Source organism: Phasianus colchicus, chromosome 4 (assembly GCF_987193195.1).
Source record: "Phasianus colchicus chromosome 4, bPhaCol1.hap1.1, whole genome shotgun sequence".
NCBI lineage: Eukaryota > Metazoa > Chordata > Aves > Galliformes > Phasianidae > Phasianus > Phasianus colchicus.
Genome location: NC_143439.1, coordinates 21,577,704 through 21,594,144, shown reverse-complemented (window position 1 = coordinate 21,594,144; position 16,441 = coordinate 21,577,704). Strand labels below are relative to the sequence as shown.

The following is a 16,441-nucleotide window of genomic DNA, read 5'->3' as shown; positions in this document are numbered from 1 at the left end:
GTTCAAATTCTTCAAAATCATCTCTAATCGTAGGGAAGAAATTGTATCTCCCATATGTTGTTCTCCTCGTGAGTTAATGGCTCTAAGACAGTTTTACTTCTTCCCATATTAAACATGACTTATCTGAATCCATTGACAATCTGCTGTTTAGCTGTGAGTGCTTGATAAAAGTGATACAGTCATAACAAGTAGCAAATTATGAATGTCGAACTACTAATTACAGAACCCCTTACAATTAAGCATCCAAGTAAATTAGGCAGGGAGATGTTAACAACATGTAAGGTCAAGGATAACTCAATTAAAGAGGAGATAAATTTTCCCAAGTGGGAATGTCACATTTTTGCGAAGAAATAGTATCTGTGTATGGCAGGGGGATGCAAGGAGGTACTCCACCATTTGTCACATGGTAAAAATCTGTTCTTAATTTTCAGTCAATGGTTCTTCTGCTTCATAGCCAACGGCAGTATATCTTTGAATATGATTTGCTGGATCGGCTTTCTGCTGTCACCATGCCCAGCGTTGCTCGTCATACCATGCAAACTATTCGCTCCATTGGTTATTACCGGAATATATACAACCCCCCTGAAAGTAATGCTTCTGTTATCATGGACTACAATGAAGAAGGGCAGCTCCTTCAGACTGCTTTCCTGGGGACAAGCCGAAGAGTATTATTCAAGTACAGACGGCAGACCAAGCTCTCAGAAATTTTGTATGATAGTACAAGAGTTAGTTTTACTTATGATGAGACAGCAGGAGTCCTGAAAACAGTAAACCTCCAAAGCGATGGTTTTATCTGCACCATTAGATACAGGCAAATTGGCCCACTGATTGACAGACAGATTTTCCGCTTTAGTGAAGACGGAATGGTAAACGCCCGATTTGATTACAGCTATGACAACAGCTTCAGAGTGACTAGCATGCAAGGTGTCATCAATGAAACCCCATTGCCTATTGATCTCTACCAGTTTGATGATATCTCCGGCAAGGTTGAACAATTTGGTAAATTTGGAGTTATATATTATGATATTAACCAGATCATTTCTACAGCTGTAATGACTTACACAAAACACTTTGACGCACACGGCCGCATCAAGGAAATTCAGTATGAAATCTTTCGTTCACTAATGTATTGGATTACAATTCAGTATGATAACATGGGACGAGTGACAAAAAGAGAAATTAAGATTGGGCCATTTGCCAACACCACAAAATACGCCTACGAATATGATGTAGATGGTCAACTCCAGACTGTTTACCTGAATGAAAAAATAATGTGGCGATACAACTATGACTTGAATGGCAACCTCCATCTGCTCAACCCTAGCAGTAGTGCCCGTCTGACGCCACTTCGCTATGACCTGAGAGACAGAATAACCCGACTAGGCGACGTGCAGTATCGATTAGATGAAGATGGATTTCTGCGCCAGAGGGGTACCGAAATCTTTGAATACAGTTCAAAGGGCCTCCTCACTCGAGTTTACAGCAAAGGCAGTGGGTGGACGGTGATTTATCGTTACGATGGCCTTGGACGACGAGTTTCCAGTAAAACTAGCCTTGGACAGCACCTCCAGTTCTTTTACGCAGACCTTACTTACCCAACCAGGATAACTCATGTATACAACCACTCAAGTTCTGAAATCACATCCCTTTACTATGACCTGCAGGGACATCTTTTTGCCATGGAGATTAGCAGTGGAGACGAGTTCTACATTGCATCTGACAATACAGGAACACCACTGGCTGTTTTTAGTAGCAATGGTCTCATGCTCAAACAAATTCAATACACTGCTTATGGAGAGATCTACTTTGACTCAAACCTTGACTTCCAACTGGTAATAGGATTCCACGGTGGTTTATATGACCCACTGACCAAGCTAGTCCACTTTGGAGAAAGAGATTATGACATAATGGCAGGCCGGTGGACAACACCTGATATTGAAGTCTGGAAGAGAATTGGGAAGGATCCAGCTCCTTTCAATTTGTACATGTTTAGAAATAACAACCCAGCCAGTAAAATACATGATGTGAAGGATTACATCACAGGTAAAATGCTACTTCATTTAAGGCTCAAAAATTTCTAACTAACTCTGCATTCTTATAATCTGGAATCTGTCAATCTGGGATACAGATTGTGTGAGGAAGATTAATACAGAAACTCTCAGGGAAAATAATCATTCAGAAAAGCACTTGAAATTTAGGTCTAGATCAACCAAATGATTTTAGCTTGCTTGGTGTTCTGGACCTATATGCATCCAATTTAGACTGGAATACACAATTCGAGTGAAGTGCCTAGGTATAATATATTTAAAAGTTATTTTTGAGGAAGCATTAAGCACTTGACATTGAGATTAATGAATGCAAACACATTCATCAGGAATGGAGAAATAGCAATCTTGAAAATATCTCATATGCCTTTAGACATGCATTTAGGTACCAAAGAGAGATGAAGGTTCACAACACAGTGTACTGGAAGAGGAAAGCAGAGATCTAGGTCGTCCTTCCAGTATTGTAACATACTGCCTAGTGCTCTTATAGTACAAATAAATAGATTTCTTCAGCAAGTACAGCAGTGAGAACCATTCATGACAATCTCCTTATATAAATTAGGGACTAATTCAAGTGTCTGGGCTACAGAGCAGTAAAAACTGTGTATTTATGGACAAAAAAAGACAAGAGGGAATGAGAATGTGAGATAGATAGCAAGGGCAGAAGCGGTCTTTCTGCAACCAGTTTAACCCGTTAATATGGCAGAAAGTACCCGCTTAAAGTTCACTCGTTGGTGATTGCTAGAATGGGCTTTTCCAAGAATACTGATGTAAACTGGCTAAGAAGCAAAGTCCAACAAGGTGCAGGGCCAGCACAAAATAATGAGTAAACAGCCAAGACAAAGAGGGTGGATATAGAAAAATTAGTACAAAATTCTCTTTTGGCAGTAGAAAGCTGCTGACATGTCACTTGTGTAATTGATTTTTTAGGTAATCTATATGCTTTTTGTGCACCTAGACTAAGTGATGAGTAGTGTTTTCTATTAATCTACACACAAAAAATAGTGTGCATCGCCAGAAAGTTCTGAAAAATGCATGGCTCGATCAGATATATATTAGTCTTTGTATTTTAATAGATGTAAACAATCTGAAATTTCTTTCAGACAGGACCAGACTGCAGGATGGTCTCAGCTCCCCCTATGAATCATGAAAACTACCACTCAGAGAAGCACACTGGGAATCAGGGAGGGGTTGTGTTAATTTAAAAACATCAGCTATTAACAGGGTAGCTAACAGTCTGCCTGGGAGCAAGGATGACGATAGGCCTTTGAATCTGGTTCTTCTAGCAGCATGTGCTGTAAGAGATGCAACTGGAGTCAGATTCTTTGCAGCGCTGAAAATAATGCATGTGATTGAAGAACTGCCCTCAAAATAGAGTTTTAGTTCTCTTAATGTTTTTGATGTAGGGAATGCATGCTGCTTACCCAAGGTTATTACTAAGATAATTAATTTGGCTGGCTGGCATTTTTAGACTGAGGCTTATCATTTATCTATCTGGAAAGACTATAAACTATTTTTAAGTAAATATTTTTTTACTGTTTTAAGCATTTGAAAAATTCTATTCCTTGTCTGACTTGTGTGGATTTGTCTTAACTGAAAGCCACTAGACTTGATAAGGAGCACTCTGCCAACTTTTGATAAGTTCAGTATTTGTGTAAGATAGGGTAGAAAGACAGAAACTAGAGAGGCAGAGCACCCATTCTTGTCTAATCACTCTTAATTACTTAATTGCTGGTATCCCTATTTTATTTATTTTTAATAAAATGCACAGTACACCATAAATAATGTTATCTAATGCTAATTTAGTGTCATGTGTACTTACTGACATTTAATTAGCTTTTAATTTCATCCTGAGGAAAGGGAGATTCCTCTTGAATCAACATAAATTGTCTGCCAAGTCATTGTAAAGGTAATTGACTGTACAGATGTTATTTCAGATACAGTTTGAAGATACTAAAATAACAGATGTATAACAAAAGGGCTGGATGTTTTCTTCTATACCTTTTCTTTTTTTGCTTTGTTTTAATGTGTTGATGATGAAGATGTAACAAAGAGAGTGCTCAGTCTAACCATGAAATCCCAATTAGTTTTGGTTGTATTAGAAGGAAATCATACCCCACATTGTGGTTCTGTATTTCTGGAAGTTCTAGAAAACGCTGCGGCCTTTAAAACTGCTGAAACCTGTAACACCCTTCAGAAGAGCCTACAGCAAAGAGCAGAAGTTATCATGCAAGTTCAGAACTTCAGGCTTTCTACATAGACTTGCTATTTTAGCAGTAGCATGTCTGAATTCATACATACCAAAACAAAGACAGTGGATCTCCTTCTGTGGCATGAAAACGATACAACTATGTCAAAAGTTGTTCCAATTGTTGTACAAATGGTAACAAATAATTACAAAATATTAAATGACTCTTTTTCTTTTTTTTTTTTTTTTTTTTACTAATTCTCTTTCAGATGTTAACAGCTGGCTGGTGACATTTGGATTCCACCTACACAATGCCATTCCTGGTTTTCCTGTTCCAAAATTTGATTTAACAGAACCATCTTATGAACTTGTGAAGAGCCAGCAATGGGAAGATATACCTGTAAGAATCAAAGCTAAGCAGACAGATGAAAGAGGATAGAATATTCTCTTCTATTCAGCTTAAGAGGAATGGATAATCCTGACAGGGCTATTTCCGTATTTAATCTGAATTTGTACTTTTCAAATATCTATTTTTTATCTATGCATTTTCAAAAGAATTTTTAAAATTACAGATTTGCTAAGTACAAATTTTAAATAAGCTTTTGCTCTCAGCAACAATAAAAATATAGAAGGACAGTAATCAATGAAAAGAAGTTTAAGAACCTTTGAAGACGTCTAACTTTCCTAACAGAAACTACAGAGATTAGATTTGTACTAACATTCTGCCCAAAGGCAAAAACTGAACAGCGTAGCAAAAAATAGACTGTGAAATAAACAGAAGAACAGGTGATGTAAATTATGCATACCAGGCACCACTACAGTTTTACTTCTCTTTAATATTAACTACGCTTTATATGTAAAGATAAAATATTGAAAATGAAATTACCTGAGGTAAAACCTATTATATTACATAAAACCAAAACTCCAAGTGCTTATGAAGTTCTTTTGGGAAGAAAAAAAAAATAAAAGAGAGAACTTAAAGCCTGAAAACCTCTTAGAATTTTAAATGATAAAAGAAATAACAGTAAAAGTTGATTTTCAAATCCGCTATTAAAGAAAATGATGTTTACAAACCAAGCTTATTCAAAGATCAGAGACATATGCCCTCCCAAATTCTACAGTTCTCAGCTAAGAAGGATGTGCTGAGACGTTAAAACGGGTAGTCTGATCATAAGCAGTCAGAAACCATTCCCTTTTTTCAAGATTAAAAGATGATACAATCTTCAATAACCCTGCAAAAACTAATTTAGACCAAAAATCATCAAAAAGTGTGACCCAGCAAAAGGGAACATATGGAAGGAAATTCTGCACGCACAGAATCACCCATTATCTATACAGTTTAATAGCCAGGAGCTGAGTAACGGAGAAAGACCTTTGAGCACAGTATGGGAATAGTGTCTTCCATGAACAATAAAAAGCAGTATAGAAAACATTGCAAGTATTCCAGGCGAGGTGGTCATCATCTGGCATTGCTGCAAAAAACTATTAGAAGTTGTTTACTTAGATCTCAGAAGCTGAAAGAATGAGACTATCCAGTACCACTGGAAAAAGCACACCAGGAAGAAAATCAGTCTGGTCAAGGAGATGAGAGCAGGCAGCTAGCTGTCAGAAAGCTTCCTTCAGGACGGGAGTACCAGGGAGGCACCTGAGTACAAGAGACATGCAGCATGACAGAGGAGAGGGAGAGGGACAAAAACAAAGATGCAAAATTCTCACAGAGGAAGAAGCTGTAACTATGGTATTCACAACTGAATAAGCAAATACAACCAGGAGCCAGAAGTAAAGATACAAAATACTTACTCGGTATTTTGAAACATTCTGGAGGAAGTGAGCATTACCCATCTATGAGGTTTTACTTCAGAGCTCTGAAGATACCTGTGAAAAATAAGCAATCTTTGCCATTAAGTTGCTATAGCATCTTGCCACTCTCACTGATTAGTGTGCTGGCTAAAATACATTTTGTACTTGCTAGCTTTTATGTGGGATTTAGACAGCTGAAATCCACACTTGTTAGCAAGTGCAGACAAGAGTCTGCCACATTCAAGGAGACTTGAAAATCCAAATCAATTTGAATTCCCTCAGGAATTGTCCCCTCCAGAAACCTGCCCTCATGGCAACGTAGAGAAGTCTTTGCAAACCTTTTGCCAGGCTTTGATGAGCGGCAAGGGAGAATTATGGTTGCTGAAGTCTGTGTTAACGACTCCTGTTCGGTCTAGAAATTTAGGAAGAGAGAACAGGCGCTTACCTCATTTGTCAGTCGTGAATCAAGTGGTTTTAAACAATATTTTACTGGAAGGAAAAGGGGTCAATTGGAAGATAAGCTGGATAATCTACAGAAACTAACTACTCGGTTTCAGAAGTGTAGCCAAAGCTATTTAAATCTTCCTCTGTTTCCTGCTGAGACAACTGCTAGGGCAGCTGTCTACTCTCCTCCTCCGTCAGTACTAACTCATTCACAGCTTGTCATTGTTAAGCCCCACAGTTACACAGATAGGATGTGCCTATTCTGCAGTTGTAAGTTCTCATCCCAACCACAGCTGACCCCATAATGTGAGCTATCCTGCTGTTCCTGCTGGCTGCTCCTGTTCTTCTAGCTGTTCTGGATAACCACAGCAGTTCTGCTAACAGCTCCTAGTCTCTAGCTGTCTTTTCTCACCTTATCAAGAGCGCACCTAGCATACTGGACTACACATAGCTCTTAATAGTGAAACTTTTAAACATATTTTTCTATCCAATCTTTCCCACCTCGTATTTTTGCACCTCACAATTACAACTGTAATTCCCTCCCCTCTAAAACACATGTACCTGTTCAACACCTTAGGTTCTTGTAAAATATGAAATACTGAGTGATTTGCCTGCTGGTTACTTTCGCTCACTGCCCCCTTTGCCAACAAAGTACACCCCTCTACTGTCTTCTGGAGAGACTGCTTGTCTGTTTTAGGTCTCAGCCAGCATGCTGATGCTTGAAGTTAAATGGACACACAATCGGAGAGGCTGCAGCTTTTTCACACGTACCCTTTTATCAGTTTCTTCAAATATTTGCAGGAAACATCATCAGTCCCTAATATTCCACCCCTCTGCTCTGCACTATTTACCTCCTTTTCTCTTACCATAAAGACTATCCTCATGGTTTGACTGCCCCCTTCCTTTAGCAGCTTTAGGGGTTGAGATAGCCTCCCTGCAGTTTGGTCTTAGCCTGCAGTTACCTCAGACTCTGTATCTACCTACCTCCTGACTGGGCACAAAGAAAGGCTTGTTTTTGTTCTGAATCACAGCTTCATGGCCCATAAAAATCCCCTTGATTTAGATGAAACTATGGGAGACAGGAACAAACTCAAACGATGAGATAACACTAAAGAAAGAAAGACAGCTCTTTCCTGTACTAAGTGTTAGCATTACAAAATTTACATTACAAAATTAGCCCCTCCAAGTAGCCTCTGAAATAAACAGAATTTCTGTGCACGTGCAGGTTCGCAGGGAGACAAAGAGAAAAAAAACACAGAACATTATCAAACCAAATAGTCTTGTAGCTCAGTAGAACAAGCGGTATGTAGATTTAATTACCTCCTTGGCACTGTCAGTGGCAGCATATCCTGTTGTCATCCATGGGCAGTACACCAAGAAAGCCTGCCCACTTGGCATCCAGAGGGCTACAGATGGTTGGTAAAACTTCTGTCTGTTCTTGTTTACAGCCAATTTCTGGAGTGCAACAACAAGTGGCGAGACAAGCAAAGGCTTTCCTTTCCCTGGGAAAGATGGCAGAAGTGCAGGTCAGCAGACGGAAATCCAGCGGAGAGAAGTCGTGGCTGTGGTTTGCCACAGTGAAGTCTCTGATCGGGAAAGGGGTGATGCTCGCTGTCAATCAAGGAAAAGTGCAGACAAATGTGCTCAACATTGCAAATGAGGACTGCATCAAAGTGGCAGCTGTTCTGAACAACGCCTACTACCTAGAAAACTTACATTTCACCGTTGAGGGAAAAGACACGCACTATTTTATCAAGACCACCTCCCCTGAGAGTGACCTTGGGACTCTGCGGCTGACCAGTGGGCGGAAGGCCCTGGAGAACGGCATCAATGTCACCGTGTCCCAGTCCACTACTGTGGTGAACGGCAGGACTCGTAGGTTTGCCGATGTTGAAATGCAGTACGGTGCGTTAGCGCTTCATGTCCGATACGGCATGACGCTTGACGAGGAAAAAGCCCGAATACTGGAGCAAGCCAGGCAAAGAGCTCTTTCCAGTGCCTGGGCCAGGGAACAACAGAGAGTAAGGGATGGAGAGGAAGGTGCCAGGCTGTGGACAGAAGGAGAAAAGAGGCAGTTGCTAAGTGCTGGAAAGGTACAAGGATATGATGGGTACTATGTACTCTCTGTGGAGCAATATCCAGAATTAGCAGACAGCGCCAACAATATACAGTTCCTCAGACAAAGTGAGATAGGAAAGAGGTAACACACTGGCTTAGCTCAGGCTGCCAAAGAGACTGTGTACCAGTGTCTTCTAAAAAGGAGACCAAACTGTTTTGCTGCATTACTACTTGAGCCTAAGCTTACATCTTTGCTCAGATTTTTTTCTGTAGCACAATCTGAACGGACTCTGTAATGAGAAGAGCGCCTTCCGGAAGAATGATACTGCTAATGACAAAACTCTTTTTTTTTTCTCAATGACCTTAAAGGTGATCTGCTTTAAAGAATATGTTTACATACGCATATCGCTGCACTCAAGTTGGACTGAAAAGTATTAATTAAAAAAAAAAAAGAAGAAAAAAGGCCTAAAGATTTTACAACAGTCTGCCTGGTGTTCTGAGGCACTGTATTTAATTAAGATACAGACCTGTACAGTGTTTCCAAATATTACTGAATTGTTGACCTTTGCTTACGAGAAGTAGTCTCTCTCTTTCTCTCTCTTTTTCTCTTTATCACTGCATAGGATGTGGTATATATCTGTTAATTTTAAAATGTGGGACAAAAGTTACTGTTTATAGACAACTCAACTGCTTTAAACTGTGCTGCTTTCTAAAAGGACATTGGCACAAGTGACTTATGCTACCATGGGAATTTAATAATGGATTTTACAACGCTAACGTGCTTTGCCTTGGGGGGAATAAAACGGCAAGTAGAATCCTTGTTACAGATAAGCAAAGGAAACCCTGATTTTTTGTAAATTATGTGAGACAAGTTGTTTATGGATTTTTATATGAATTACAATTTACTGTACATCAAATATTAGTCTCAGAGGAGTTAATTTATGTAAAGTGTTTAAAAAAGTTTATACTTAAAAATAAAATGATAAAAACATGTGCTGTGTGTGATTTTTTTAAAGAAAAAGGAATTGCACCTTTTATGTTATAGCTGTACAGTATAAAGTATTATATTGTAGAGATATAACAGTGATTACTAATGTCCAAAAGTGTTAATATTTTTGTATTAGGTTTAAAGCTGTGCATCTATCACTCTGCTGATAGGATGGAACACTCCAAAGTGGCTGGCTGAATCAGACTGCAGCTCCCTTCCCTCCCCTACCTCTCCTGTCATCCAGGCCAGTGCCACTTCATCATTGTTAGAAGGCACAGTAACCAAATAAGTCTCGTTTATTATGATGGAAGACTTTAATAGGTTGGGTTTTCCTTGTCTTTTTCCAGCCCTAATGTAATAAATGGACATTTATTCATACCAAGTGGGCTTTCTGTTGTTTTTTTAGAAGCTTTGTTTCACAATGGAGAGAGTAGTGTCTCAGGTGCTTGGCAAACTGTACGTAGAAGAAGAAGAAGAAATGGTGTAGTTTCATCCAGTTATGTCAACTTTGTCTTCTGTATAGTACAGCTCTTTTAGATGTTATAACTCCAGATAGATAGAAGAAGCGTACCTCTGACCTGATGCTACAAAATTGCTCTTTAGGCAGGCAGGCAGTTCAGTAGGTTCATCTCCTGGCCTTCAGCTGCCAGATCACATCCCATTACTGTGAAAACTCAACAAGGGGATGGAGAAGAAGGTCTAATCCTAGTGCCTAGTCTGCATCTCAACACCACTGCACAGATTTGGCATGCTCTGCTCCAAGGTCCAGCATATTTGCTGTAAGACATAACTGAAGCATGCAGCTGGTTCCTTGTAGGAAGCCTGCAGGGGCATCTATGGCATCTGTTCTATATCTTGGCTGAAACCATTCTCTGAGCTTTACTCTCATGAGCACTAAATTCAGCCACAAAAACAAGTATTTTTAAGATGAGACAAAATTGGGTTTTTTTGATGTTCATTGAACTATACACAGTTATTTCTATCCATGTATTATAATGACAAAACATAGTAAGTGAACGTGTCTTAATTATGAATGGTTCAAGTGGATGTAATAAAAATAGTTTTCTAACTGCTTTGTATTCTGAGAGTCTATGGTATTACATACTCTAAATTGCACATTAGGATTGATTAACAGATCTGAATTTCTGCTGGCCAAGTTGCTACCGAATCTACAGTATCAGTGCTGTTACTGTACATGTGTATTTGGTAGAGCATACAGAACTAATTACACATATAATGAATGCTAATCATCTATTAGAATGAAAGCACAGAATAGTTGTTAGTATTTTTACCCTGGAAGCCTTGAGGGCCCTAAATTTAGAGAGGACAATATGCCAGACCCCAGAGGTGTGTGATCTACGTATTATTTAAAGATGTAAAATGCTAGGTGTTTGCAGTTCTGTTGGGTGGCTCTTCCACAGCACTGTATTTAGCATGCTGTAAGTGCTCTCTGTTGAAATAGGCTCATATTCTAAATTATGTCAAATGTTTCTGTTCTGTTTGAATATGAAAAGCGTGTATAACGTATCAACAATGAAATATATCTTCTACTTGACGCGTACCAGTTCCTTCTCCTTTGTTCTGACACCAATAAACAACAAATTATAATATCTGCTGGTGATCATTTTAAATAAAGTCAAATCAAGCCAATTAGTGACCTTGTTACTAGGCATAACGAGCCTATTTCTTGCTAAAAAAGACTTGTGATCTGGACATGCTCCTGCAGGAAATAGTGACCTTGGGGAATATATAAACAAAAGAAAGGTCTTTTTAAAGTTAAAATATGTATGGTTAAAAGAAGCATATTACAAAGGAAAAAAAAAAAAAGAAAAAAAGAAAGGAGATTAAGTATTTTAGGCAATGCCAGTCAAAATGCTATCCTGATATTTTGAGATGTATATTTCATCTGATTTGTATTGTTCTTTTAATTTGCCTTCTTAACTTTCTATGTGTCCTGAATTTTCCACAGATTGATAACTATAGATTGCATCTAGGCTTTCCAATAAAAGCCAACCCAATGTGTGTGTGTGTGTATGTGTGTTTATATTTGTCTTTTAAATCTGTATGCCAGGTATTACAGCTGCACTATTCCTTTTGTGGTTCTGTCGGAAGAAGCAAACTGATCCAGTTGCACTGGTATTGATTCATTTGCTTCATTGGCTGTGTCCTCCCCCCCTCAGTCCAATGGCTTAGTCTGCTAACTCAGCAAAGTGAATTACTCCATGGGATCTCTAAGTTGGCCTACTTTAGAGAAAACATTACATATACTTCACTAAGTCAAATCTTTTGTAGATAAGGAAAAGCCAAAGAGCAAAAAAAAAAAAAAAAATCACTTAGAACTGTTTTCTCTTGTGTCCTCCAGAGTTAGAAATATGACAAAAAAAATATTTGATTATAAATAATTAGGTTGGCACTGTTAGTTACATACATACACTGAAGAGATCCTTCAGTCTGCATTTAGACCCACCTTGTAGAAACTGCTGACTTCAGCACTACCGTATGTCAGGAGACGGCTTTGATTTTAGTTGGAACAGGCAGACTTCACCACACTTACTTTGTAGTGACAACCTCAAGTTGATAACATGTTGATCCAGCATGAATCAGGTCACTCTGCTTAGCTAACTGTGCCCTAATTTTGTTTAAAAAAAAAAAAAAAGCCAGTAAGAGAGCTTTGTATGTTCACACTTGGGAGGTGAGAGATTAGCATTTGACAAGGAAAAAAATGCCAGTTACCACTGCCACTCTTCAGAGGCACTTTTAAAATGATGGCTGAAAGACTGTAAAAGAAGAAACACTGCATAAAATAACAGTTTAAAATGACTGTCTATGAGAGAATAGGCTTCGTTTGCAGAGAATCTGAGACGACAAAATGTTTGAATTCCGTCTTCAATTCTCGAGTTTAAACCTTGCTGAATTAAAACACAGTTTTGAATCTGTATGCTATTCTCTTAAAGGCACATCACTTAATTAAAAATCTCAGAATGTTAATACCTTGGTTCACTGTTAATAGCTATACACGTGGCTAGCTTCAGAACCTTTGCAAGGGAAGACTCGTGGATAGTACTTCGGGGATGGGAAATGCAAAGCAGACACATACTTGAAACAGTTTCTAAGCAGCTTATTAGAAGCTGCATAGCTGACACTTAATAGAAGCTGCCAGGGTTAAAGATAAGCCAGAGAGCATCACACAGCATCAACAGAACAGCAACAGCGAAATCATCCCCAACTGCAAAGTCACATCTAAACTGACCAGACTGGGCAGCTTCTCAGCTACAGCCAATTAGTGCAAAGTACTAAATATGCCATGCTTATAAAATTAAATTGATCTTTGCACACACAAGTTTCTGGGGCTCGCTGATCAAAAATAAAGCCAAAAATGAAACTAGTTAATTAACAAGGAAGTGCCAACTGTCATCCCCTTAGGAAGAAGGAACACAACATCTACAGCCATCAAACATAAGACAGCAGTCAAGACTTAATTTTTCATCTTAAGTTTTTATCTTCATGGCAGAGTTACATTTTGCCACACATGGTCACTGTGTGAGTACCTAGGTTTGAGCCAAGAAAAAAGTCAAAACACTACTAATAGAAAAGCCCCACTCCTTCCTCATGGCCCTTTTTCAACCTCAGTAGTAATATAAATAAGGATGCCAGCACTTGAAATTACTTCATGAACAAAGCCCAGACAAAAATGCAGCTCCTCTCTTCATCTCAGGAAACAGAGTATTTGTTGCACTAAAACTAATCACACAGTTTTAGATCACTAAAATGGTCTGTGGTTTTTCACAGAGAAAACATGGTGCAAAGGTTTGTTTCGCATGCCACCTCCTAATCAGATCCTACAATACTGGACATCACAGGTAGCAGTGTGACAAAGGACCAAGAACATGCTCAGGCTCAGTCTGGCTGATTCAGTACTCAGATATGCGGGGGATAACTGAACAGGGAGAGAGAAAGAGAAGTGACCTTACCTGGTCTGAAATGCAGCAGCAACACTGAAGTCCCACGGTATCACACAAATAGTGGCATGAGGTTTAGCGCAGCAGCATTATTCCTTACACATATTCCTTAAGGAGAAAAAAAAAAAAGCCTGGCCTGATTTCTAGCTTCACAAACACATTCAACTTTGAGGTAGTACAAGGTTGACATTAAAACAGAACCCCCAGGTAAAGATAAGTATTCTAAATATTGTTCCCCACTTCTAAACAAAGCATGCTGAACAGCACAAGCTTGCCTTTCTTAAAATATATAAGGGTCTTATGTGCAATTTCGGAAGCAAAGAACAAGTATAACAGTGGCTCATTAGAGTATCATGTTTTCACAAAACCTACCTCATTGTATTCAGCAGTTCTGCAGGTAAATTCTCCTGCTGTTAATTACTATACATTATTCCTAGGTAAATGGAGCAAACTTTTTAATTTACTAAGTGTGAATTTTAACTTTGAGGAATATAAATTTCTAGCAACCTACAGCACTTTTTTCCTACTATAAATGGAGTCAAAGCTCATAGTAAGGTAATTATGCAGCTTAGAATTAATGGCACCCTGAAAGCTGTCTTAATAAAGCCTTCTGGGATTCAGGAGGAAAAGGAAGAAGTTCAGAAACTAAGAACAGGGCTGGAAGGCGACATGTTTCAGCTGGCTCTAGTTACTCAATCACACTTAAGCTGTCTGAGACAGCACAGAGAGTGCCATGCATTACAGAGGCACGCAGGAAATAATTGCTAACCCAACACAATAAAGCAGTTCTACATTCCAAGCCCAAGAACAAATCTGAAATTGAAAATACACAAACGGCTATCTAATGGACCAGTTAACCTCACCTCAATTTAAATAAATAAATAGGGGAGGAAAAAAATGAACAGCATAGGGAAAGCTAGTAATAGAGAAATCAGCTCAAGAATTAAAATCTGTAAATGACCACAAGCATGTTCTTGATGCTGTAAAAAAAAACCCTACCCGTGTTCACTGACAAGAACTACTGGGGCAAATCTGAAAGAACAAGAGGGGGCACAAGGCCATAAGACTGGGACCAGGTGCTAGTTCCCATCTTCTGTAATGACAGAGGAGTACATATAAAAAAAAAATTAGCAATGCTAACATTTGCAGATGACAAAATTTGATGAAGTGGCAAATAACAGCTGGGACAGAGCAGTCATATAGAACAATATGGATCACTTGCTGAAGTGAGCCCATTCAGACAAAATGCTTTTTAACACAGGCGACTCCAGAAGTAAAAAATCTCAGAATAAAAAATGCAAATCTCACTATGAAAGGTATGTAGCAGCCTACAGGAAAGCAAGCACTGGAAAGAATGAGGAGTGCATAATAGATAAATAACTCATAGTGAGATTCCAGCACAATAGTGGCGGCGAGGAAGAGTTCATTGGGGTGGAGAAGCTTAATGAGATTACCAGCCTTGTTAAACAAGGGAAACAGGGAAGCAATGTTATCTCTGCATATGGCGCTGGCAACACTACTCTTATGTGCAGTTCTGGTGTACGCGTGGTGAAGAAGCTGTTAAACCCTGGAGAGAGTGCACATGGAGACATCACAAATAAATCTGAGGCTTAGGAGAAAGAAAAAAAAGAAAAAAAAAAAAACAGCTGGGAGGAAAAGATTTAAACAGCTCACCAGTAAAAAAAAAAAAAAAAAGTGCCAAAGGATGCCTTGACAATACACTGTAAGCGCCTCCAGAGGGAAAAAAAACAACACAGTGCAGTAAAGTCCTTCGAAGTGTGGGAGGGGGAAGCAGCAGCCAAGAATGTGTTTCTGATAAATTCACAGTCAGTACTAAACGAGGCGGGAAGTTTCCTAGCACAAAGCATGGGGAAAGAATTTTCCAGAAGCTTTTGGCAAAACCAAGAAGGTTGCTGGAATTACTCCATTTGATGGCTGCTGGCGATAGCAGTTTGGCTGGATGACAGCATGGCCCATTCAATCCCACAGCAGACTCCAATGCGGAAACTTTCTCACTCCGGCAAACATCATGCCAGAGGTCAGGGTTTGCCTTCCTCTATACCTCACCCTTCTCCAACCCTGAAATACCCCAAAGCCAACAAAAAATGACTCTAAAAGCCCCGCCTTTCTAAACAAGCAGTGCGAGGTTGTGGCTTTTTTAAAAATCATTCTTTGGTTTCCAAATACTCTTTATTGCAGCTGATTATTAAAACTAACTAAAATAAAGTCACTTTCTGTTACATTCTTTTCATGAACAAAGCAGGAGCCAGTACTTCCAATCCGCCTGTTTGTGTCTCCAAAGTACCCAGAGGCAGTGCTTAGGTTAAAAAAAAAAAAAAAAAAGACAAATCCTGTCTATGCCAACAGTGACTGCACTTTGCCCTGAGCATACACTGCCCTCAATTATCGACTCTCCCCGCTCCTTCCCAGGTGTTTCACGCTCTGCGAGCCGTGGTGACGGTGGGACAACAGCTAGTCATTACTCGGTGCAAAATGAAGAGCTGATGCCCGCAGCAGCACGAGGACAAGCTTGCATGCAGGCAGACTGCTGACCTATTTAGTCTTCTTCACAACTAACAACCGATAGGAAATCGCTCACTCCTGGCTCGTTCCTTACTTCGCAGTGGAGCTCCCACTGTAAGAGAGGAAAGATTAAAGGGCGCTCCAAGCCCCGAGCGTGCTGCTCCTTGCCCGGGCGCACGGCCCTAATGTGGCGCCCGAGCTCCGGACCGCAGCAGCAGTGGCAGCGGCCGTGGCTCGCGTGCCCCCTAGCGGGCAGGGGTAGAGCGGCTCGCGGGGCGGCACGGAGCGCCCCCAGCTCGCCGAGACGGGATTCTCGAGAAAACAGATCCGTAAATGAAATGGCAAAAAACCACAACGCTAAGATATCGAGACATTGAATAAATTAATAAAACAAAATAGCTAGATCCCACTTCACCCAGAGCAAGCACTAGTCAGC

General features: G+C 39.7%; 1 protein-coding gene across 5 annotated transcripts in view; it reads left to right on the top strand.

The window, feature by feature from the left end:
* Positions 1–11,818, top strand: part of TENM3 (teneurin transmembrane protein 3) — a 583,022-nt gene extending 571,204 nt beyond the window's left edge. For all 5 annotated transcript variants that reach the window (XM_090138907.1, XM_090138906.1, XM_090138905.1 and 2 more), the window contains 3 exons: positions 432–2,043; positions 4,503–4,633; positions 7,926–11,818. In XM_090138907.1, the coding sequence (XP_089995033.1) occupies positions 432–2,043; positions 4,503–4,633; positions 7,926–8,681 (2,499 nt within the window). In that variant the 3' untranslated portion in view covers positions 8,682–11,818. The remainder of the gene's footprint in view (positions 1–431; positions 2,044–4,502; positions 4,634–7,925) is intronic.
* The last annotated feature ends 4,623 nt before the right edge of the window (positions 11,819–16,441 follow it).